This window comes from Chelonia mydas, chromosome 1, assembly GCF_015237465.2.
Source record: "Chelonia mydas isolate rCheMyd1 chromosome 1, rCheMyd1.pri.v2, whole genome shotgun sequence".
Lineage (NCBI taxonomy): Eukaryota > Metazoa > Chordata > Testudines > Cheloniidae > Chelonia > Chelonia mydas.
The window spans coordinates 254,160,769-254,185,775 of record NC_057849.1 but is presented as its reverse complement, the minus strand read 5'-3'; the positions used below and the strand labels follow the sequence as shown (position 1 = coordinate 254,185,775).

General features: G+C 47.1%; 1 protein-coding gene across 2 annotated transcripts in view; it reads left to right on the top strand.

Annotated features, from left to right (window-relative positions):
* Window positions 1–8,746: 8,746 nt before the first annotated feature.
* CACNG2 (calcium voltage-gated channel auxiliary subunit gamma 2) overlaps window positions 8,747–25,007 on the top strand; it is a 60,242-nt gene continuing 43,981 nt past the window's right edge. The window contains exons 1-2 of one of the 2 annotated variants that reach the window (XM_027825101.3): window positions 8,749–10,111; window positions 10,637–10,782. In XM_027825101.3, coding sequence (XP_027680902.1) covers window positions 10,641–10,782 — 142 coding nt within the window. In that variant the 5' untranslated portion in view covers window positions 8,749–10,111; window positions 10,637–10,640. Of the gene's footprint in view, window positions 10,783–25,007 lie in introns of both variants that reach the window. The other variant, XM_007062644.3, reaches the window with a different exon arrangement.

Genomic DNA, 25,007 nt, shown 5'->3' with positions numbered 1-25,007 from the left:
TGTGGTTCCTAAAATTTGTAATATAGGATTGTGTCATATGAAATATTTTCAGGGTTGCCTACAGCAGCTGTGTATCTATAGATGGCAAAACTCCCATTGATTTCAAAGGAGCCAGGGCTTCACCCATTATGATTTGAGCTTCTATATGTTTGACCCTCTGAGCTCCTGTACTCACAAAGTTCCTAAATAGTCTTTAGGTCGTATATTTCTCTAGATTTGTTCCTCTGCAATGTCAGATGTGCGCTTACTAATGAATTCCAGAGGGTCAGCTGCTTTCCCCTTTGGATCTTGCACTATGACAGAACTTTTGATTTGCACATAACATTTCTTAGAAAATTCCCTGTCTTCATCATTAGTTCTGACTCGCACAGCTGGATGTTAGAGAAGTGAGAGGATCTGTATGTCATTGCCGATCCCCTAAACTAGCCAGTCTTTTGTGGCAAGAGGGCTGAGGATGGCCTAAAGGGGAGAGAGGAACATGTGGGTGGCCTGTGGCAGAGAGGCCTGCATCATTTCCAGTGGCTGCACTGGGAAAGTAAGTCTGTTCCTTATGAGATTCAGCTGACGAAGTTTCCATGATGCTTCTGTAGAGGATCAAATGGAGGGTGCTTGTGTTAACAGTGGACTATGGCTTTGGCAGATGAAAGTGAAAAGGGTGAGGCCGCACAGGGGCTTTTTCTGCACTACTATAATATAATCATAGAAGTGTAGGGCTGGAAAGGACCTTGAAAAGTCATCTGGTCCTGCCCCCTGCACTGTGGCAGGGCCAAGTAAACCTAGACCATTGCTGACCGGTGTTTGTCCAGCTTGTTTTTAAAAGTTTCCAATGGTGGGGATTCCACAACCTCCCTTGGAAGCCTGTTCCAGAGCTTAGCAACCCTTATAGTTAGAAAGTTTTTCATAATATCTAGCCTAAATCTCTCTTGCTGCAGATTAAACCCATTACTCCTTGTACTACCTTCAATGGACATGACTTGTTCCTTAAGTACCCTAGTATGAATTTCATCTTGCCCTGCTGACTTAAATAACTCTAACTTATCTAAATATTCTTTAACCTGTTCTTCTCTGCCATGTACACAGGGAGAAGGTCTGCTACCAATAAATATTGATCAATGTCAGAGTGAATAATCCCCATTGTAGGCCTCACTTTCCCTTGCCATTCATTTTCCTGCTTATGCTGCCAGGAAGCCTTTCAAAATCCTTCCATTTAGGTACAATTAGATTTCTCTCCCTCTCTCCTCGCTCGTATTCTCTGTTTTTCTCTCTTCCTCTTGATTACTGGTATATTTGCATGAAAACAGGGACCGTGTTTCCTTAAGAGCCAGTCCACTCCTGCAATATATTTCCCTACTGCAGTTTCACAGATTTTTTCCTGTGAAATCATTAGCTCACCAGTGGACCCTAAATCTGACCTGAAGGGACCAGGGACCAGCCCTCCTCCTGAAGTGTGAAAAGAATCCAGGGCTAGAGAATGTTCTCATTGTAATTAATGGGAGTTTTGGCATTGGCTTCAGTGGGAATGAGGTTAAGCCTTCTGTCTCTGAATGTTGTTCAGTTCTAGCCTTACACGCATATACACTGCTCCCCTAGTGAGGTCCCATCCTTGTGCCTTCTACTCAAAGCAGTTCCTGACCACAGAATAATTCCACATCCCATTCACAAACCCTCTGCCGACAATGGGCAAATGGCTTTTCCTTCTTCGCTGTTTCTAGCTTTGCAATTCAGACATTAGCTCATCCTTGTGTGCGGCCTCCCCGAGCTGTTCGGCATGACACCTGGTTCTGGAATTTGATTCCAGGGTTGCATGTGTCTGTGTGCTTGTGGGTGGATGTGTGGGGAAGGGCAGGTGTTTATGGAGGATTTGGTCAGAAGGGTAGGGGCCAGGAGTGGCTATGACAGGTGGATTTCTATGGGTTATTGGTCTGTATGTGGGTGGAGGGATTAGGTACATGTATCGGTGTGAAAGAGTAGGCAGATGGGGGTTGTGCAGGGAGGTGTGCAAAGCTGGGTAGTAAGGGGAAGCATAAGGAGGATTAGATATGTGTGGGGTTCATGGCATGTGCTCTGTTTGTGCAACAGTGTGGGAAGGGTTAAATGTGCTGGTGGGAGTGAGGAAAGTGTTCTCCCCAATTTTCTTTGCAAGTCCCATCCAATAAATCTGTGTTAGCCTCGGTAAGGATACTTTAGTAATTCTGGCTGGAGTGACTTAGCAGCAGCCTGCCCTCTGTTAGAGCTAATGGGTTACATGCATTGATTTCTTTCCTATTCCTATTGATCAGGCAGTTGCTGAACATACAAAACCCACCACAGCATGGAAAGAGGGACAGAGGTAAAACAGTTCACATCCCAGAAAGCCAGCTCTGTGGAGAATTTGCTATGGAAACCCTCTCCATCTCTGCTGCCTGTCTCACCCAAAGGAGGGACAGTATTTCCCTGGTGGAAGAAATCCACCCACAAGGCCCAAAAGGTGACATTTAGCAGCGTGTGATTAAAAAGGGGTTAGAATGAATACAACACAGAAAGGTCTATTTGGGGAGCAGTGTGTGTGCACTTCGGGAAATTCCAGGACCGAGGGACCATTTAGACCAACTGTTCTTTTTTAAATCTCATCCCAAGAAAAGTGGAGAATCCACCAAAGAAAGGAATGTGTGTGTTTGCATGTATTTGTGTGTGTGTGCTGGGGGGGATGCCAGTATTAATTTAACTTGGAGACTGAATTCCCCTCTTACTCTGGGAAAAGACAGGACAGGACAGGGCAGGGTTGACTGGAAAGAATCAGGTGGAGGCAAAAAATTCAAGCTGTAATGGTCATGGAGAAGAGGGACAATGACTAGGAGAGGACAAGGGAGGTGAAATGAGGGCAAAGATGAGAGGGAGGAGGTGATTAGATAAAGGGAGGAAGACAATACAGCCCTTATCCCATCCAGAAGCCCTAGGTGCTGTTTGTGCACCATAGTACTCATCCTTTCCTTGGAGATTTATTTTGTTCTTTGATCTGATAGAACAAACAGAGAATAGAATCCTAAAATCACAGATCAGTGAGACCCCACTTAAACTTTGGAGAGCAAGGATGGTCTTGGAGTTAAAGCATGGAAGTTGGGATTCAGGAAATTGACAGCTGGTCTGCACAACAAAGTTAGCACGTCTTACCTACATTGCTCAGAGCTGTGAAAAATTTCATGCCCTGCAATGTAATTAAGTCAACCTAAGCCCCAGGGTAGACACTGTGAGGTTGACAGAAGAATTCCGATGAATTTACAACAGCAACAGAAGAACCCTTTCTGTCACTGTCTACACTACAGAGCAGCTACAGCACTGCAGCTGTGCCACTGTAGCATTTCTAGTGTAGACATGCTCCTAGTTTCAATTCCAGCTCTGCCACAGACTTCCTGTGTGACCTTGAGCTAGTCACTTAGAACCTCATCCAAATCCCACTGAAATCAATGGAAAGACTCCCATGGACTTCAATGGGCTTTGCATCAGGCCCCTGATCTCTCTGTACCTCAGTCCCCTATCTGCAAAATGTGGATAATAATACTTTGTGAGAGTGGGACGAGCATAAATGCATTAACGTGTGTGGGGTACTTAGATACTATGGTGATGGATGCCATATGGAAACCTAGTGAGAGAGTGTGTTATCTACTCCACCTTCCTTTGCTCAGATACCTAGTTGCCTCTGTCATGGTTCCACTCCTTCCGAACAAATTACCTTTTCCTCTGCCTCTGGAGATAGCTCTTCTTCTGCACCAATATCACTCCTCTATGGAGTCCTACAAGTTTTAATTCTTGACCTCTTTCCTACCCATCTTCTTCCTCCAAGTCATATTGGCCCATGGAGTTACACTACAGACAAATTTGGCCTTTTATACGTATGTTTAATCTTAAATCACTTCAGTCACTTTTATGGTTAGACAAGGAGGCTGGGAGTCAGGACTCCTGGGTTCTCCCAGCTGTATCAGTGATTCACAGTGTGGTCTTGGCAAAAGCACACTTAACTTTTCTTTCCTCAGCTCACTCATTTGTAAAATGTGTATAACAGTCCCAACCTCATTTAGATGTTGTGAGACTGATGGTTGTAAAACACTGTGGGATCTTCAGATGAAAGACGTTGATGAAGTGTTGTTACTTATGGATTGTAGATAGCTTTTGATACCATTAATGACTGCTCTGTTCACCCTCTCTGCTTGTCTCACCCATATCCTTTTATGGCTTTTTTCCTAACCTCCAGCTAAATATCTCAGACTGAAGTGCAACTTTTGGATAAAAGGAGCCCTCTTAAGGACTCACCCCCTTCCACAACTCAGATCTCCCTCTTGTCTCCACTGTCCACTTGGCATCATGCACGACTCTGAATTCTCCTTTTCCCACATCTCCTATATCTGTGCTGCTGCCTACTACCATCTCCACATTGCCTATGAATACAACTGCCTCAGCTCCATCGCTACTCCATGTTTACATCTCCTCTCAACTTTGGCTGTGGCAACTCCTCCCTCTATGACTTCCCTGGATCCTTAGATTCCAGCATATGCAGAATATCACTGTCTGCCTTCTCACACCTACCAAAAAGCTCCACTGGATCACCCAGTCCTCAGACACCTCCTCATCCCTTTCATAATCTAATTCAGAGTTGCCCTTTCTGCTTTTAATGCTCTCCCGTGAACTTGCTTCAGCCCACTTCATGCACTTGGTCTCTTTCTTTACACCTTCCCCACATCCTTCACTGACCTAGTATGGTCCCTTTCTCTCTCCTCCCCAAATCACATCACTTCTGGTGCAAGAACCTTCTTGTCTTCTGCTTTTGCCACCTTAGACAGATTTCCTATATCTTTCTGTTTTATCACTCCATTTCATTTCAAATAGCATTCAGATCTCCTTTTTCTCCCATAGCCTATTACTGTCTCTCCCATTGATCTGTAGTTGTATTGCATAGTTCTGTTTAAAGCATATAGTAGTATCTTAGTGTAGCTCTGTTATAAAAATCTGCCACTGTTGTTATTCTGTAATGCATTTTTTGTATTAAAATGATTCTCTGTATAACAGATGAACTCTACACTGTATCTCGCCAAAGTATGAGCAGCAGCAGCTGTATGCACATTGAAGATTTTGAGTGATTATGTGATTTTGTTTCCTTTGCCTCTTTGCTGTAATTGGTTCCATTTCTCTGTCATGTCATTGCAGATGGTAGAGAAATTATTCAGAATGGTCCAAAGGCATATAACTAGGATAGTGGGAAAGGAAAAACTTGGTGAGAAGCTATATTAGATCCCGAGCCCCCTTAATTCCCATTGCAGTCCATGGAAACTTAAGGTGCTTGTCATCCTGCAGGATTGCACTCTAGTACATTGTGGAATAGTCTCCCAAGGGAAGGATCTCCTATTGCTTGTGTAATTTGAAACTATATTGGTCAAAGCACTAGAAAATGCAATGAAGGGAACAATCCTTTGCTGATGTAGGGAATCGCCTAGATGACCCAGTAGGTCTCTTCTGTCTCTGACTTCTATGATTCTTCTAATATCAATATAATTAGAAACATAAATCTGTTGTTTCAACTGCATTGTTCTGTTTCAGTTTAAATCTATGCTTTGAATTCGGTTGGGGGGGGTGTCTGGTTTTTTTTGTTTGTTTGTTTGTTTTTGTTTTTTCTGGTCCTCTAGTTATGTACTGCGGTCCCAGTTGTGCAACACTTACAATGGTTAGCACTTACCCAAGTAGTTCCATTCGAGTCAAATGCTCACTTGTATGAACAGGGTCCAGATCCCATTGAAATCAGTAGAAGTTAGGTACCTGAATACCTTTGAGGAGCTGGGCCTAAGCTCCTTGGGGTGGGCCTGTCTTTTTGTTCTGTGTGTACAGCATCTAGCATGATGGGATCCTAGTTCATGAGTAGGGCTGCTAGGGCTAGTCATTCAAAGAATAAGGGTTGTACAACTGGGCCCTAGGAAAACAATCATAGCACCACACTATCTTTCCTGCTCTTCATTAAACCACCCCTTTCTGTAATGAGGGCCTAATTTGCAGAGGTGCTGACAGCTGCCGCTCCCATTGACTTCATCTGGAGCTACAAGTGCTCAGCATTTCTAAAGAGCAGAAGTAAAATTTTCAAAAGCACCAAGTGACATAAGCACTTAAGTCTCATTGAAAGTCAATGGCATTTAAAGCTCCTAAGTGACTACCATTTTTGAAAATATGACATAGAATACAAAGTCATTTTAGGTGCTTTTGAAATTTTGCCTAATTTCCCTAATATTCCAGAATCATATCCCCATTGATTTTCAGTGTTGTAACCAAGTTGGTCCCAGGATATGAGAGAGAAAAGATGGGTGAAGTAATGTCTCTTATTGGACCAGCTGCTCTTGGTGGAAGAGACAAGCTTTCAAGCTTCACTGAGCCCTTCTTCAGATCTGAAAAAGGTAGCCAGATTGTCATAGCTAAGTACAAGGTGGGACAGATTGTTAAGCATAAGGGGTTGCAAGAAACCACTTAAAATGAAGTAGATAATTAACACCTCTGCAATTATAGGACAAAGAAGGTGTCCTTGTTTGGTGAAGGCAGGTTTAAGTGTGTTAAGTGTGTAGGACTTTCTCCTCTGAGCATGTTCTGTGGTATCTGAGTGCCCGAGGGATTATATGTTAAGCTACACCTTTAACTTTAGTAATCTTTCTTCACCAGAGCTCCTGCCTCAGAGCCCTTTGTACAGCTGGCTGCTCTGTTCTCTCCTACCTCCTGTACAGAGCGATTGTGGATTCTGGGTGTAACAGAACATTCCATGATGGGTCGAGATCCCCGGAGGAGCAAGGAATGAAAAATGAATGTAGGGACAGAGACACCCCCCTCCTAGAACCGCCCCCTGTCACAGTTATGGAACCCTGGGGGAGGGGAAAAACGTCTTTGATAATCCCACTAGCTCCTAAGTAGTCTTAGTCTCCGACCTTCAAGCCCCCCAAGACTTTCCTCACAATTATAGCCCCTCTCCAAAGATCCCTTTCTGGCAGACGCAGCCTCTCTGGAGGGGTCCCTCTCCTGTATGATTCTAGTCACTCTCCTGGACTCGAGGTTGGAGGAAGGGATCTCTGAGGCTATTGGCCTTCCCAGTATCTATTTAGTACCAGAACAAGAGAACACCAATGGGGGAGGGGAACAGCCCCATCCATCCCCTGCTGAAGACAGTGCAGAAAAAGCAGCCGGGGGGTGGTACCACCTGCCGCCAGCAAAACACGCCCTTTGCTCAGGGGAACCCCCTTTTGTGCAGAAAGAAACCCGCAATTCCGCTCCCCACTGTAGGGAGAGAGCAGAGTCACCAGCTCCGTCGCCGAGACTAAGGACTGAGCAGAGACAACTCTCTGGCTCGCCTCCCTGGCTTTACGGGGTCATTCCCAACCTCCAGCAAACAAACCCAGCACATCCCCACATCAAGCACGTGTGTGCCCGACAGATGCCCGCTGCGCCCAGCTGTGCGTGGAACCGCTGCAGCGCATGCCGCGTGTCAGGCACGGGACTGAACCGGGCAGGCTGGGGCTGGGGGGCGAGATCTCCCCAGACAGGCCTAAACGTCGTCATGAAACCACGCTCGGTCCTCCGATCCTTCCCCTCGTCCCCACCAGGAGGAACGCGGCTGCGGAGCAGAGCTCCTGTTGCGGATGGTGCCCAGCATCAGCAGTCATTGGTTGACAAACAAAACCTCCTGAGGGTGTTGGCCATTTTACTCCGTCGTGGGTTACAGTTCTGTGCTCTGAGGAGGGGCAGGGCCAGGGGGGAATTCGGGGGCGAGGCTGCTCTGCTGTGGCCGGGTTAGCAATTTACAGGAATAAATAGGATTGGGGCGGGGTGGGATCCTAAAGGCTCGTGGAGTAGGGCTGGGCACAGCTGGGGTTTGGGCGATCTCCTGCCCCGCCCGAAGGAGCTTGCCCTGCACCGGTTTTGCGGGGCTGCGAGACGCTAGCTTTTTGGTAGGGAAAGGGGGAGTCTCCTTGTCCCACCCATACCCCAATGTAGCCACGTGGCTGCCCCGTCAATAAACTTTGTTTTCCCTTGCTTGGCCGGGCTGTTTTATGCGCTGAACGTCGTTTGTAGACTGTCCTGGGTTTAAATGTGTTCACTGGGCCAAAGAAGACAACCAGAAGTCGTCGCAACGGAGCCACACGGTGAAGAGGGAAAGCAAAGGGAAAAGGGGGGAAAGCAGAAGACAAAGGAAGAGAGAATGTATGATCTTCACACTACAGCAAACCTGTCGTTGCCTGTGTGGGCAGAAATGGTTCGTCTAGAAAATTAGGCTAAAACCCAGGTAGTTTGGTGATTTACTTGCAAAGCTGAGAAGCGGGTGTTTTATTGTAGGTCAGTCAGTATTCGATAGCAGAAGGCGACGCTTAGAGATTAATTTATACCCGGTGCAAACTGGTTTGTAATTCACTTTTTTTTTTAACAAACTCTTTAGCGTTCAGCAGACCTCTGAGAGATTGTCTTATAAGCATGAGCTCAGCGGAGGGGGGCGGGAGAGGGGGGAGAGAGAGAGAGTTATGAAATTGCAACGTGTCTCAAACGCTCCAACTGATTCAACTTCCCTGCATCCCCCCTCTGGCAGAAAAACAGTAAACCTAAAGCAGCCCTTCTGGTCTCTTGTTCTCTGAACTATGAAGCTGATCCGAGAGAAATTAAATCTGTAGCATCAGGAATTAGATGAAGTCATTTTTCTCTTTACTGGTGTTAGAGTAAAGAACAGCTACACATATAGAATGAGGAGCGAGGTGAATAATGTAATTAACTTAGTGTAATGAAGGGGGAAAGGATTATGACATGCTTTGATGTCAGCACTGTACAATGTTATAGACATGTTTTCGGATTCGGTACTAACGAGTTATGTCTGACACAGGAAACTAAAAATACAATTAACTATTCCGACTTTGATTCGAATGGACTCAATCAACGCACCTCTCGGTTTCAAATGGAGGCAGGAAAGGAGCATTATTTTTTGAGAGGAGACACTTCAATTTGCAGCAGCCCTTTTCATTACTAATCTTTTCAAAATGTCTGCTTGTTGGAGCAGCATTTGGGATTTCAAGGAAAGCTACAAAGAGAGAGAAAGCCACCCAGAGATTCATGCACGATTAGTTAGGAAGAGACAAAGAAACGAGAGGAGAGAGGGGGAAAACCCCACTATGTAACTTATAGCCAGCCCTAGAATAATGGAGTGCTTTTAAAAGTGCTTTTAAAAAAAAAACATTTTATTTAATTTTGAATTACCCTTCCACGTTACATTTCCCCCGTCTCCTGGGAAGAGAAACGGCTGATTGAAGTTCTGTGCTGGTCTAATTGTGATGTGAGGGTTGTATTTGGAGCTCTGGGCACGTATCGCTGGAATGCGAAGGAGGCTGGGCTGAGAGCGAGCGAGCGAGATCCAGCTACGCCTTTCTCTCAGCTCCTGGATCCTAGGGGAGTTATCATTTCAGGGTTTGGAAGAAGAGGGGTAAAAACAGGAAAGGACAAGTGGGAAGGCGAATCAACCCCTTCCCCATCCCTCCCTGCTCCTCCGAGCAGAGCAGGGTCACTCGCATTTGCAGACGCTGGGGAAAAGAGGATATAGGAAGAGGAAGCGCTTGCCCCCCGGTTTCCCATCAGCATCCCGGGCAAGAGGCACAGGAGCTGTTCTTCAGCACCGCGGGGAAATCGGTGCAGGGGAGCTGTCCACTTCAGCACCACCACGGTAATGCAGTAGGTGGGAGAGGAGCTAACAAGGGAAGAGAGACAGAGGCAGCGAATCCTGCAGCAAGGCACCGGTTCCCTTCTTTTCAGAAGCTTTGCCAAGAGGAGGAGGGAAATCCGTCTCGCTTCTCTGGGAGAAACCCCCCCCTCTCTTGCCCACTTTACCAACAACAACAACTGCCGCTGCTGCTGTGGGGAAAGCCATGGAAGGCAAGAGCTCAGCACCTGTACCGCTGAAATCAAGGGCTCACAGTATACTGGGAAGTCTGGTTTGGTGGTAGGAAAAAAGAAAGGACGAAAAGGAAGGAAGAATTTGAACCCCCCAAAAAGCCAACCACAAAAATCCCAGGAAGATAACTGAGAAGAAAAAGGATTTTCATGGCGCAGGCTGCAGAGCTAAGCAAGACGCCTGAAGGTTGCATCTCTGCTCTTACAATCTCTAACTGTCTAGGTCCAGATAATGAGAGATTGTGTTGAGGATGCTGCTGCTGCTGCTCCCCTGTTCACTGTGGAAGCCATCTCCAAATTAGCCATTACATATGGAAACTGGAGACCAGAATTTTAGGAAAAGGGATTAAGGCATCTCAGTTTGGGGGGGTTCTCGCTTTAGTCTTTTTTGTTCTTTTCTTTTTCTTTTCTTTTTCTTTCTTTTTTATATTACAACCGGAACGTTTCCGATTTAAAAGGCAAGCCTCTTCCCGTGTGGTCTTTATAATTTACACTGTTTTCCGTGGGCTTTCTTACCTCCCTTTTTGATATCTCTCTCTCTCTATATATATATATATACCCATTATATTAGTAGTGGAATTATTATTTTATTAACACACACACCCCAAGAATCAGAAGGCGGTTGGGTATTTGTATAATGAAGAATTATGGGGCTCTTTGACAGAGGTGTTCAGATGCTTTTAACCACCGTTGGTGCTTTCGCTGCCTTCAGCCTGATGACCATAGCTGTGGGGACCGACTACTGGCTTTACTCCAGAGGGGTTTGCAAGACTAAAAGTGTCAGTGAGAACGAAACCAGCAAAAAGAACGAGGAAGTCATGACCCATTCTGGATTATGGAGAACCTGCTGCCTGGAAGGTATTTGATTCCGGATCTCCTCCCCCCTCCCCAAATAAATCTCTCCACATTCCACCATTTTCTCACTTCCACCGTGGAACACGGGTGGTTGGGTTAGTTGCTGAGGAAAGAAAAGGCAATAAGAGGGGTAAAATATGCTCTCTACTCTGTTCCTTTATCCTTTCCTCTTCCCCCTTCCAAAAAACCCCCTCCTAATTGGAGTAATCTATGCACTGTGTAAACATCCAGAGACCCTGTTAAAAGCAATTGTGTGATCTGCCTTTTTCCGGATCATTATTGCCTGGGAAAGCAAGCGAAATGCTACATAACTGGTGCACTGTTGGCTATAATAACAGAGTGAAATAATTGCTCTCCGTTGCAAATTGCTTTGATGATCATAAGTCTGGGAACTGGGAAAAAACGGCAAAACACCTCATATGTAAATATCAAGTTCCCTGTATGGGGGGATAAACACACCTAACCCCCAATCTTGTTCTGTCTAAGCAGCCTTATTTGGAAAATCCGAATGATTCCAGTCAGCTCAAGCAGAGTTCAAGCGCATTTCGTAATGTCTCTGAGCAGCCACACGCTGCTGGGGTGGGTTTTGTTTTTGCGGGGGTCCCCCCCCCCCTGTTTGTTTGTTCTCTTTAAAGGGTTACTGCAAAGTCTAAAAATAAATAAGTCTTTGAACAGAAAACCAGCCTAAGTATAATGTGGTGAAACTGAGCAGCAACTCAGCTCCCACATACAGTGACATGTCTGATGGCCACTGGAGAACCAGCGATGCAGCCAGCCTCTGGACTCAGACGTTGGGGGGGAGTGGGGAGAGGAGGCCAGCACTTTGCTTTTAAATCTATGTTGTTTCGTATTGCTATTGGAGTATGTGTGCATGGGGGGGGGGGGGTCTTCAAATCACGTCCTGGAAGGAGAGGGGCACGGATGCAAATGTGTGGTTTATGGACACACACACACACAGCATTTCGGTGCATCGTAAAATCGGTGTTCCAGACGAGACTCTAAGCAGGAGGGTCGATTGGGGGTGGGGTGGGGACATCCACAGATAATGTGCACGTATGTCCATGTCTCCATGGGTCCACCTTAACCGAATTAGCCTTGATCGCTCTGATGAGGAGCGGGAAGTGGATACCGCAGAATTGGTTTTCTAAAACCAGCCCTGGAGCTTTGGGGGTGGGGTGGAGGCGGGGAGGGAATAACCTGTGTTGTGTCCTAACGTCTCTCACCAAAGCAGGCTGTTTGGAAACGGTTGTGGTCCGGGAAGAAGCGCGAATGGTCGCCCCCCTTCCCCCCCCCCCCCCCCAGTTCTTGGTGCAAACGGTTGAGTGATGGCTGGACATGTTTTGAATAGCTAAGTGACTTCATTGAGCGATGGTCTGTTTGACGCATACTGCATTTGGTGCCCTTTCTCTATCCAAACCGCCGCCTTTCACACATTCTGCAGAGGAGCTCTCTGCTGAATACTCGGTGCTAGCTCCAAGCCAGAAAATCAATAGCAGTAAATTCAGCGGGGAGGTTTTAAACACACACACCTTCCCAAAAACAAAAACCCAAACCCCCACCACCCCATCCTTAAGAGCCGCTCAGGGAGCTTTCATCCGAAGCGGGGAGAGAGACAGCTACTTCATTAAACATTGATATAAGAGCCCTTCAAAGGAAAGAAAAGCGAAATGAGAGGGGGAGCTTCGGGGGCAAACAGCCTCTCGGTGATCTGTGTCCCTAGGCTTGGAGATCTAGCTGGGAGATGAAGGCGAGAGATAAGGGGGGGGGAAGGGCATTGATGTAGGGAATATTGTGCATTCCGATTGTGTGTACACCCACAAGCACGTAGCTATGGCTACAACGGGGGGGGGGACACACACACGACAAATCGGAGAGGTTGCATTTCTTCTCCCCCACATTGGACCGGCCCCTAAAGGCACAGGGACTGACATGTCCTGAGCTGGGACACCCCTAGATTACAAGAGCTGGACTATTTACATTAAAATGTCATAATTGCCCCCCTCTAGCGTGACCCGACCTGCGGCTACTAGGGGCTTTGTCCTATAGGCAACTATCTCCCCCCCCCCCCCCGAAAAGTGTCCCGATTTGTCACACTTGCCATCCGGTCCCCCAAGGAGCCATCAGCCCCGCGCACTCCCTCGCTAGCACGCTCTGGGGCTCTCTCCCTCGCTCTGTGAATGAGCTCCAAGGGTTGGGAATTGCAGCCCTGCGAGATGCAGACAGACAGACAGCTGGCTTGGCCCTGCAGGACCCTCTCCCCCTCAGCCTGCGCTGGGAGGGCTCAGCGCCCCGCTCCCTGGCAATAATCAGCTCCCGCCTCCCCATCCCCGCTTTGTTTAATTGCTCTGCCGCCAAGCTGTGTGAACCTTCAGCGGGAGATGAGGCTTCCCATCCCACTCCGGGGGAATGCGGAGGCAAAGGGGGAGGGTGGCGCGCACAGCTCCTGCTCTGTTGCTAATTAACTAGCCCAGCTGCTAAAATCGGCCTTTCCCGAGCGGCAAGGCCAGGTAGAGTTTGCACTAAAACTTTGACAGGGGGCTGGTGAAGCAGCACCGTTTGCTGGCCAAGGGTGTGTGCAAAGGGGGGGATTTTAGGGCACTAACTCTAAGCGGAATTGGCCTTTGCTGCTGGGACAAGTCAGCAGTGCCTCATGCTTCCCTAGGAGGGGTCTTCCCCGCAGGGATTTCTGTGGGGTTGGATTTCTTCTCATTCCCCGTCCCTAGCTGACCATATTTCAAATCTCCTTGTCAAGCTGCTGTCTAAGGGTTGCAAATGAAAAGCAACTTTGTGTTTGCCTCTCATCTCTCTGGGGTTTTTATTAGTGCAGTTGGCTTCCCTGCCCTTTCTGGAGAGAGAATCAGAAACACTTCTCTCAGTCACCATATTTGAAAGCTGGCTGCTTGGGGGCCAGGACCTGTTCCTCCCTTCCCCACAGAATTCACCAGTGGCCTGGCACCTGGGAGGACAGAAGGCTGAGATCTCACCTGGGGGTTCAGCTAGATGACCCTTGCAGTCCCTTCTAACCTCATGATACTATGAAGTCTACAATGAGTGGAAATGGCAAAGAGGACCCTCCATCTGGAATCCCCCACATCTACAGGGTGGTGGTGTACTGTAGCGAGACACACTCACCATTAGGTCGGAGTTTTCCCATCAACTTCAGTGGGCTTTGGGTCAGGCCTGTAAGGTGAGGTGGGGCCATTGGTGTGTGAGAAGCTATACTGCTGGAAAAGAACTGAGGAAGTAGGCAATGTTTGTTCTTGGCCTACTGGCAGAAGGACACTGTCCATGCCACTAGCATGTGGGGTTGCCTTAGTCCTCCAAGGACTCTGTGAAATCTGGGCTGGTGCTGGAGAGTGGTGGATAAGTACTGTAGTAATCATTTGAAAGTGGGTTTTTCTTTTAGAAATATTCTTGTAGTTATTTACCTTTATTTAGGCCCGGTGTGGCTGGGCATCCTCATGGACGCCGCTATTCAAGGGTCTTTCTGCTTCACCAATCAGTCTCAGTTATCACCTCGAGCTCTCTCCTTCCCTGGCCCCATCTATCTCTCAGGTACTTATCTGGCCCCAGTTACCATCCTGTCAGCCTCCATGTTCATTCTGCTTTTGGCTCTCTCCACCCATTCTGCTCCCTGCAGTGATCCACCTCCCCAGTCCTCATCCTGCGGTAAGAGGGAAACTTAGTATCTCGGCCAAGATTTCCAAAAGTGATTAGTTATTTGGGGGAAGAGGGAGCGTGTTTTTCAGGGGCACTTTCTGAAAATCAGGTCCCTTTAAGGTGTCTCAAGTTAGGCACCAAAATATTCAAGCACTCAAAGTCACTAGTCCCTTTTGGAAATCTGGGCCCCTTGTTCCTTCTGTGTGAGGGTTCCACTTCTTTCAGACAGTAGCTTGACTTCCAACCTTATACTGGAGGACCTTCTGTGCTGGAGTGAATAAGGATTCCAATCTCAATGTTCTTTCATTGCAGAGGGTCCTTTCCCCTCTTTCTCCAGCCCACCAATGAGCTCCAGTCCTACACTAGGGTAAGAGGAGAAATGTAGTCTCTGCTCAAGTTAAGTACCAAACTAGCGATGTTTTCTGATCTGCCTCCAGGTACCTCTCTCTCATAGAGCTGCACTGTCTAAGCAATTTCTCATGTCACTCAAGAATTTTTGTGCTGTTTTTCTTAAAAGGGCAGTGACTGGCTCCTTTAATATAAAAAGCGCACTCTTTTTTAATTGCTCACCCACCCATCAAACAGCTGAGATCTGCAAACTCACTGCACTCCCATAGATCTGCTACTCTACACCTTTTCTGCCTTTAAGAAAGTTACTGATCCTCCAAACCATTTCCCTCTTTGCATGGAGCCTTTTGTATATTTATTATTATGAATGATACTTCTGGTCTAACTGTAGATTTCTATTCCTAGGGACTAATTTGATCCTCCTCTTATAGAATCTTAAAACCAGAAAGACAGTGGTTTATTGGGGCCTTATCAAGGCTAGCAGTATGTTAAGAACTATTAGGAAAGAGCTAGAAAATAAGACAGAAATATCACACTGCCACTGTATAAATCCAGACTGTAACCACACCTTGAATACTGTGCGCAGGTCTGGTCGCCCCATCTCAAAAGGGATATAGTGGCACTGGAACAGTTTCAGCTAAGGGCTGTGGAATGGCTTCCACATCAGGAGAGATTTAAAAAAATTAGGATTGTTCAGCTTAGAAAAGAGAGAACTGGGGCATGGGGGGATATGATAGAGGCCCACAAAATCCTGAGTCGCGTGGAAAAAGTGAATTGAGCAGCGTTATTTACCCTTTCCCACTATACAAAAACCAGGGGTCACCTGATGAAATTAACAGGCAGCAGGTTTAATACAAACAAGAGGAAGTACTTTTTCACACAATGCACAACTCACCTGTGGAACTCATTGCCATGGGATGTTGTGACAGCTAAAAGTATAACTGGGTTCACAAAAGAACTGGATAAATACATTTGCCAAGATGGTCAGCAATGGAATCCCATGCTCGGACCGACCCTAAGCCTCTGACTATCAGAAGCCAGAAGTGGAAGATGGATGGATCATAATTGCCCTGTTCTATGCAGTTCCCCTGAAGCTCTGGTACAGATACTGGGTAAGATGGACCCTGGTCTGACCCAGTCTGACAGCTCTTATGTTCTTAAATAGAAATGAACTGTATTTTGTATTTCTGTATTGTTATTGGCTCTGTCATGTCATTATTATTAGAAAAGGAACAGCTCTTGAAGGCTTTTTATACTGGAGAAGAGGGAGAAAATAGTCCAGTGAGAGAAGGCATGAGTGATGTGCGCAGGGTTAGACATCCCTGTAGATCTCACTGGTGTGAAGACAAGTAATTGAATGGATGTTGGTGCAGAAAATAATTCCTGCCTAGAGACCCTTCCTGAGGAAAATTAATGAGCTGATCTGTTTCTCTTTCCAGCTTGTTATATCTGAACAGTGCATAGGAGTGTAGTGCAATTTCAGTGTTCGTGAAAAGGAAGGGTTGACAGCAAAATAAAGCAGGGTGCAGGCAGACATTGGGTAAGCTTTCTCCACACAGTTCTGGCAACGTACCTCATCCTCGACCTGTGTAGACTCCCTGTTGTTTCAGTACTGGGCCACCTCGCAGCTTTGTCATTGTACCTTGATCATGATCTGCTCCTCTATCTCCTGTCCTGGTCCTGGTCCCAGTACCCTCACACGGCTCTGCCAATGCACCTCAGTTCAGCCCTGCAGAACTGCCTGTTACTCTAGTCCGTGGCTCACACAGCTTTGCCAGTGCCCCCCAGCCCTGACTAGTAGTACCCCTTGCTGTTCTACTCCTGGACCTCCTCTGAGCACATGCTGTAAACAGCAACAAATTAACTCAGGGTCCTTGTACCTTCAAGGTCCAGGATCACAGGAGGCCTAGATGCAGTGCTGAGCCTGAGCCAGAGCAGCAGGCCATGGCCCAGCGCATAGTTGATTGCTGCTGGCTTTCCACCTGCTACGGGGAGGGAGGGTCTGAGCTGGCTGGCTGCATCTTCATTGTGAAAAAGATCAAGGACTCAAAAGTGGGGGAATGATCACATTTCATTAGGGTGAGGGACAGCAGACAGGAAGTTTGCCTCTGGGGCCCTGAAGCTTTGGTGGTTTTGGTCCTCCTCTAGACTTAATTCACAGCTGACTGTAAATCATGGAAAGCTGTGCAGAGCTTTTATGATGTGGGTGAATATCCAACAGGCTGAGACCAGCAAACACATTCCATTTGTGAGCTATGACAGGTTAGTGCTCATCTGCAATGGTGAATGGCTGGGCACTGACTTCTAAATAGCTCTAAAAGAGCAAATATGAATCCTCCTACTGAGAGAGAGGGAGCAGTGAGTTAATATTGTCCTGAAATACACCAGGAATTGCCTTGTTGAAGAGAGTGGGTGGGAAATGTAGTGGGAGGGACACAAAGATGTAGTGTGGCAGCAGTAACGCATAAAGAAATTACATGGGGGATAAGATAAATGTTCTCTTTTCCAGGGATACAGAGAGCTATTCCTGTTTGATGTTTCCATTTTAACCCATGCATTTCTCTGTGCACTCCTTTACCCATTCCAGTTTGGTATAGTCTAATCCAGAGTTCTTCAGTGGGGTGGAGGGCAGTAGGCAGGGGTGTTGGTGAGGTTTTACATCAGCACCACCCTATTTAAAAACAGAATCCAAAAGCAATGGTAAGCCTGGGAGCAGGGAACCCTTCAGAATCTCTGATCACTGCCCCTGTTTTAAGAACAGGTTCCCAACTGAACATGCCCTTTCCATCCCCAGGGGAAGCCATCACTCCTCCATTCTGTGCCGTTTCTGCCCTCCAGATTGCGCTAGTTGACAGGAACTGTGCTCCCGCACATCACACGTGAGGTCCTGCCATTCCAAAGGGCTCACAGAAGAAAGTGTGTTTCGCTCGAGAATTCAGCTGCTGCCCACCCCTTTCCTTCACCAAAATGTTCAGCGAGTTAGGGTGTGTCAGGGGGATCGTAGAACTGACATTAAAGAAAATTCACCTCAAAGTTAGGGGTTTTTCCTTGCGTATGTGACCTTACCTCTACATCTCTGTTCCCAGCTTTTTCCTCTCCCTCCATCTTTGATTCATTCTAGCCATCTCCATTTTATTTTGTTCTCATTTCTCTCCATTGTTTTCCCTTTTTATTTTCTTTTTCATCTTCCTCTCCCTTCTGTTCTTTCTTTCAAAAGCAGCTCTCTTTCCCTTTGTTGCTTCTCTCATCTTCACTCCCGGTTCTCTGTTGTCCATCCCCCTGGCCCCCTCTCTGGTTACATGATCTTGTCCTCTTGCTTTCCTTGCTCTGTTCTTCGTCCCTTTGCTCCTGCAGTCTCCTTTTTCTGTCCTCTCTCCTCTCCTCTATTCCATTATTTATTCCGGGTCCTCTCCCATCTCTGTCTCTTCTCTATCTCCCCTCACTGAAGGATCCCAATCCTTTAGAAATCTGTTCCTCCTTTTCCACTTCTGAATTGTCCCAGCTCCCCGCAGCTTTATAAAATGTCTCTTTTTCCCCTCTCCCCTCCCTCTTCCTTTCACCCTCATGAGCTGTTGCTATCCTCCCTTCCTCCACCAAGGAATTTGACAGCTGTTGCTGTTGTGAAGAGGAAGCCAGAGTCCACACTTCCCTGCCCTCCTTCCCCCATTGCCTCCTCTTCTTCCCGCAGAGGGAATGCTGCCACCACCGGGGCAGTCTGAGACCTGGGCCCCCACTTCTGCCGCTCCCTTCTGCTAGTTGCCTGCAGTTGAGCCAGTTCCTCCACTTGGTTGCCTCCAGCTCTTGGTGACTGGAGGCCTCCTTGGCAGCTCGGCAGAGGATCGGGCTCAGCTCACGGCAGCCTTCAGACAAGAGTTAGTCCAGGGGCCTACCAAAAAATGAGGGGTGCCGTGGCCACAGCCCTGGGCGACTGTTGTGCTGTGACTAATCTGTGACTGTCAGGGTGACGTGCCAGGGCAAACATTCATTCCCAGCCATTTGTTTATATTGGGGAGGTTTTTCTTTGCAAGAAAGGAAATGAAACCTGAGATGAGCACTGACATTTAAAGAATTTGGGGGCTGGGGCAATGCCTGCAGGCTGCTGCTTGAGCCCCAAATGAATAGCTCGATAAAAGGACAACGTGATGACAAATGAAATTCAGTGTGGATAAATGCAAAGTAATGCACCTTTTGGAGGGAAAGAAATGGGACCACTCGTACACCTTTACAGGGTTCTAAATTAACAGCATCCGCTCAGGAAAGGGACTGGGTAGTCATGGCAGATAGATCAGTGAAAACCTCTGCTCAGTGCACAGTTGCAGACAAAAAAAGCAAACAAAATGTTAGGATGCATAAAGTACAGGATGGAGAATAATATGGAAATGATAATGCTTTTAAATAAATCAATGGTGCGGCCTTCTCTGGAATACTGTGCAGTGCTGGTCACCTCATCTCACTAAGGTTATTGCGGAACTAGACGGGATTTAGAGAAGGGTGACAAAAATTACTAGGGGCATGAAAAAAACCTCCCATGTGAAGAGAGATTGAAAAGATTGGGATTGTTCACCTTAGAAGGGAGATGGATGAGAGGGGACATGATTAAATTACATGAAATAATGATTTGTCTAGATAAGGTAGGTCGGGAGCGTCTTTAATCCCTGTTGTGACACACAGAGGGGCCATGCAATGAAATTGAAAGTAGCAAAATGAAAACAGATAACAGGAAATACTTTTTCACTCAGTTTGTAATTAAACTGTGGAATTCGCTGCCACAGGAAGTTGTTGAGGCCAAGAACCTAGTAAGATTCAGTGAGTGAATGGACGTTTATGTGGATAACAGGACTATCCAGAATTGTGATAATTAATTATGATAACCATTTTGCACAGGATCTAAAACCTCTTGCTTCAAGTCTTAAGCCAATCTCTCACTGTTAGAAACTAGAATGAGACCTTTATGGAGAGAGATTATGCCACAATTTCCTGCCGTGGTATTTTTACACCTTCCTCTGAAGAATGGGTGCTGCTCACTGTCAGAGACAGGATACTAGACTAGGTGGGCCACAGGTCTATTCCAGTATGGAAATTCCTATGTTTCTAAATGCTAGCCCTGCTCAATTGCACCCATAGGCTTTGAAGTAGCCTGTGTTTCTGCTAGTGTCAATGGTTGCCCTAATTTCACAAACTGACAGTGAGACTAGGTCATTTTTATCATATTTCCCTGGGAAGGATCCAGGGATCGAGGGCAATTGAGGGTATATGGAATTAAGGAGTGTCTTTTCCTTTGTACCCTACTGAATAAAATGAGTAGTCAGCAACGAAGATACTAGATACGTGCAAAGAATTATTCCTATCAGACTCCTGGCTGCAAGAGAAAGCAATAGGCTTTGGGCCTCTTTGATGCCATCATGACTGAACTAGAAATGAGGTGGTCTCCTTTCTCTTGCCCCTGTGGGAATGATCACTGAACTGGCGTTCAATGCCGTATAATGCCGTTCTGTTTTCACACCCAACAGTGAAGGGCTTGATTCTCCTCTCACTTACCCTGATGTAACGCTGGAGTAACTCTACTGAACTTAGTGGAGTTGTATTGCTTTTTACACCAGATGCAAGTGACAGGAGAATCAGGCCCATACAATGCAGTACTTGTGTTTAGTGAGTGAAACAGGGATCTCCACTGCTGTCTTTCTGTGCCCTTCCCTTTCCAGCACACCTTAGGGACCCAGAGCTAAATTCAGTGCAGGTGTAAGTGGCTGCAACACCAGTAAAGTCAATGGAGTTGCACAGCCCCTTATACCAGCAGTAAATTGGACTCCCACTACCACTTTTGGGGAGCTACTTCTATTTTCATGCCAATCACCCTGTCTAGAGAATTCGGAAAGAGCCTAGAACAAACTGGCTTCTTCCAGGTGCGGATTCCTTTACTAGATCAGCAGTTTGATTTTTAGAATATGCAAAATGGCAGATGGAACAGTCTGGCTTTGAGTCTCTGACCATGAACGCTCCACCAGCTTTTCAAAACACAAAATGAGGATGATCTGTGGAGTGTGGTATCTAAAAGGGATCAGATTTGGGCCCATAGTGTCATGTCTTTCCTGTCCAAAACTAGGGATTTGTTTGTTTTGGCTAGAAGCAGCAAAAACACCAATAAATCAAAGATTCAAAATGTCGTGTAAAGCAAACACTCTGTCAAATAAAAAAATAACACTTGCCAGCTATCTCCCCTGGGTGGGTTTTGTCCTTTCATTCTTCTCTTCCCATTCCCCACTTTCTCCTCTCCGTACCCCGGTGCCTTTTTTCAATGTCTGTGTTTCCTTCCTACCAATTTGTCTCCACATTTTCATTCTTCCTAAACTTGCTCTTTCTCTGAGACCGTCTCTCTTTCTAAGGCTTTATTTACGCTATGCCTTTAGTCGCCCTGGGATTGATCACAGTTTAGCTGTGAGTGTAGAGAAGGACGCACCCTGGACAGCACCAGTTCAGCTAAACCAGGGGTAAAACACAGCTAGCTGAGCCACTGTTGATCATGGATTGTCTACACTCAGAGATAAATTGCGGCTAGTCCTGGTGTAGCTAAACCAACTGCTGAGAACCAGTCGTTGAAACAGGACTATTTCCGACAGAAGAAAGTGCCTAAAACTTTTTCTTTTCTGAATCAACTTTTCTCTACTCCCACCACCACAACCACCAATCCACATCTAATTTAAATTTAACTGTTTGTTCTCTCTGTGCCACTCTCCCCGCCTCCACCTCCTCTGATACCCTCCTCCCTCTTCCCCCCCCCCCAACTTTGGTTCTCTTGACCCAACATTTCTTTGGTCATCTTGAGGGGGGTCAGAGCTAGGGTCCTGTTCACCCTCCAAATGCAGCTGAATGAGTGGGTGACGCCACGAATTTGGGGGGTGTCCTCTTCCAAAATACAAATGAGTTGACAGCCCTGCTATTAAGGTGGAGGGTTTGGGGGCTAAGGGTTGCCCTCATTTCCAAGGGCACACTCCCCCCTAGAACTTCACCCAGCATGGGTGGGTTCTAAGAAGTCCGTCAGAAATAATTACCGCTGCTTCATTTAGATCCTGAGCATTACCTTTTCCCTTAGCCCAAGGGGAAACAATTTGGGCATTAGTATTGTCATGGCTTTTGGAAGGTCAATAGCAGAGAGAGGGTGGGAAACATTTTTTCTCCATGCTTATTTCTGAGTGGGAGAGTGAATGAATGGTTTTAAATGTCCAGCAGGGTTCCGTACATCGCCAGAGCTGCGTGGGAAGGTGGCAGAGAAAAGAGAGGCAGACGTCTTCTATGAGCAGCTGCCTCTGTCCCTTAAGGTGTCGCCAGCACCAGCACGAAGACAGATGTTGGAATGGGGATGCTGGAGGTCAGGGGACCAAGGCAAAAAGAATGCATAAATAATGGTCCCCTGGGGCAAAGAGAGAGAGAAAAGGGGGAAAGAAGAAGGGGCGGCAGAACTGGAAGAAGCTGGGGATGGGAGGAGTGGTTTAGAGAGAGGACATATTGTAATAGGAAGTGGCTAAAACAGCCTGGCAAAGCCTCATTAGGTGACGGCCCCCTTAAGAGGCAGACGCAATGGTGGGACTGGAAAGTTCCCTTGCCTTTGGGAAGTGACTTTGGCTCTCAGCAGAAACAGCTAAGTGAGGGGTGTGGGGCAAGGATTGTACCTGAGGCTCAGCCCACAGGGTGTGGACAGGAGGCAGCTGAGTGAGGGAAAGACACACAGCCCCCCAAAAAAAACCCTGCCATGGAAACACAGCCTGAGAAAGGGGGAAATTCAGGAGAGACTAAGGGGCTCTGGTCACAGGACCGTCCAGCCACGTCTCCTCCTGTCTTTGTCGCACCCCAGCCTATTCCAGCCAGCCGCAGGAGACCCTAGTGCTTCTGGGGAGATAGCACAGCTTGGCATAGAAGCCCCCTGCACCAGTGCTGTGTCTGTCCAGTGGCCCTGCTGTATCCGCACAATTAGCCCAAGGGGGCCAGGCTTCGGGCACTTGTGAAGTTGGCCCCTAGACTGTCAGAGATGGAGAGATGTACCTCTTCCCCCAGGAACCTACTAGAGCCAGCCACCTGCATGTCTGCCAGACACGACGGGGTTTAACATCATCCCTGTGCCCCAAGTCCCCCTCTCGCTCCGCCAGTGTCTTCCGGAGAGGGAGGCATTTATCCCTTTAAATGAAGAGGAATTTCACAGGCCGGACCAGTGAGCGTTCAGAATAGAGACTGTGATTAAACTGAGGGAAGGCAAAGACAGCGAGGGTGTGTGTCTGGGAGAGCAAGGGCTCGGGGTCATGTAATAAACCTGTGTGGGATTTGAAGATTAGAGAAGCTGAAAGAAGGACCATTTGTTCTATCTGCCTGGGGCATTGTTATGGCCTCCATTTCTGTAGTATCTGACCACCTCACAGTCTTTAATGGATTTCTCCTCACAACAGCCCTGTGAGGTAGGGCCGTGCTATTAGCCCCATTTTACAGATGGGGAACTGAGGCACAGGGAGACTGAATGACTTGTCCAAGGTCACCCGGGAAGTCTGTGGTGGAGCAGGGGCTTAAACTCAGGGCTTCTAAGTCATAGCCTCATGCCCTGACCATTGCACCCTCTCCATTCTACTGTATGAACTGCCACTTTGTTCCTGTAGCAACAGGAATATGTGATTGTGGAAGGACAGAAATGGTTTTCTAGGAGTTAATCTCAGGGGCTGGAGTGAGATCACAGGGCAGGTGTGTTTCTTTGTGCAGCGTGATTATAAGTAGGCGCACATGACAAGGACAGCAAGGGGAGAAAGTTACAAGAGAACCAAAACTTCAGAGAACACTGTGTGTATGGAGAAGCAAGCCCAGAGGTGGAGAGAGTTTCCCCCCGTCCCCGCACACTGAGTAGATCAGACTTTTCTAGACCTGGATTGGCTGAAACAACAGGAGGGAAACCTTGGCAGAGTGATGTTCCCTTTAGGAGGCAGGTGGCATGATGGGACTGGAAGACACCATGATCAGAGAGAAACGATGGGAAGGGGGCTGTGCCTCAGGTCCAGTTCACTGTGGGGGAGAGGAGAGGCACCTCATGCCCAAGGCAGCAGGATCTACCTCCTTCCTGGAGTCTGCCATGGGCAAGGGGATTTTGGAGACCGTGCTCTAGTGGGTGGGACTGTCATTGCCCCTAGGTGCCTATTACAAGAACAGGAAGGACTAGGGGGCAGGGGGGAAGGAAAAGTAAATCACAGGAGTTAAAATTAAAATATTTAGGTCCTACTTTTTTCCTAGAGGACATTTACCAGACACATCCCCAGCCTCAGAACCTGGAGTATAAAGCAGCAAACTCTTTATTTCTCATTCCTTCCCTTTTGTAAAGGAGAAATATCTAAGTGGGGCAGGAGAGTGTGAAGGGAGAGGAAAGAGAGGAGATCAGAGTGGAGCAGACAGGGAAATGGGGGACAGGGACATCTGCAGGATTCAGAGATTCCAAGGCCGAAAGGGACCCCTTAGATCATTTAGTCTGACTTCCTGTATAACGCAGGCCATAGAACTGCCCCCAAATCATTCCTTTTGCATACATGTCCATGTAAGCAAACTTCATACGAACACAGCCACCTCTTGCCTGCACTCTCCCCGGATTCGTTCTGGTATAATTCAGTAGAGTTTTATGCTGGGAGACTAGGATGTAACTTCAGTGACAGCTACTTAGGACTTTGATCATGCAGTGTCAATTAAACAGGGGAAGCAAAGCTTGATGCTCCCCTTCATGTGCTGCTCGTTAAGGACCAGAGGGCTCATTATTATGAATATAGTATCATTATTATTGCTACTTGTATCTCTATTGCAGCAGTGCCATCATGCCCCAGACGCGGTCGGCACACCTTTGTACTAGGTGTTGTACAAACATACAGGGAGACATGGACCCTACCCCAAAGAAGTTACAATCTAAGATGACAAGCACCATACCCCGGGTGCCAAAGCAGGATACAACCAACATATGTACAACTCTGATAGACACTATATACATATTTATATACATTGTTTTCTACATCAATAAAAAGAGTGTTTCAACTACAACTGACTACTCCTCCTCCTGTGGGGTAGTGGAGAATGGGATGCAGAGTCTTTTCCTACCTTAAATCTGAACAAATAATAATAGGTCACTAGTTAGCCTCTGATCCCTTTCCCAAGATTGATTGTGTTGACAGTTGTTCCCATTTGACAGCTGGTTGGCGCCCTGTGTGAAA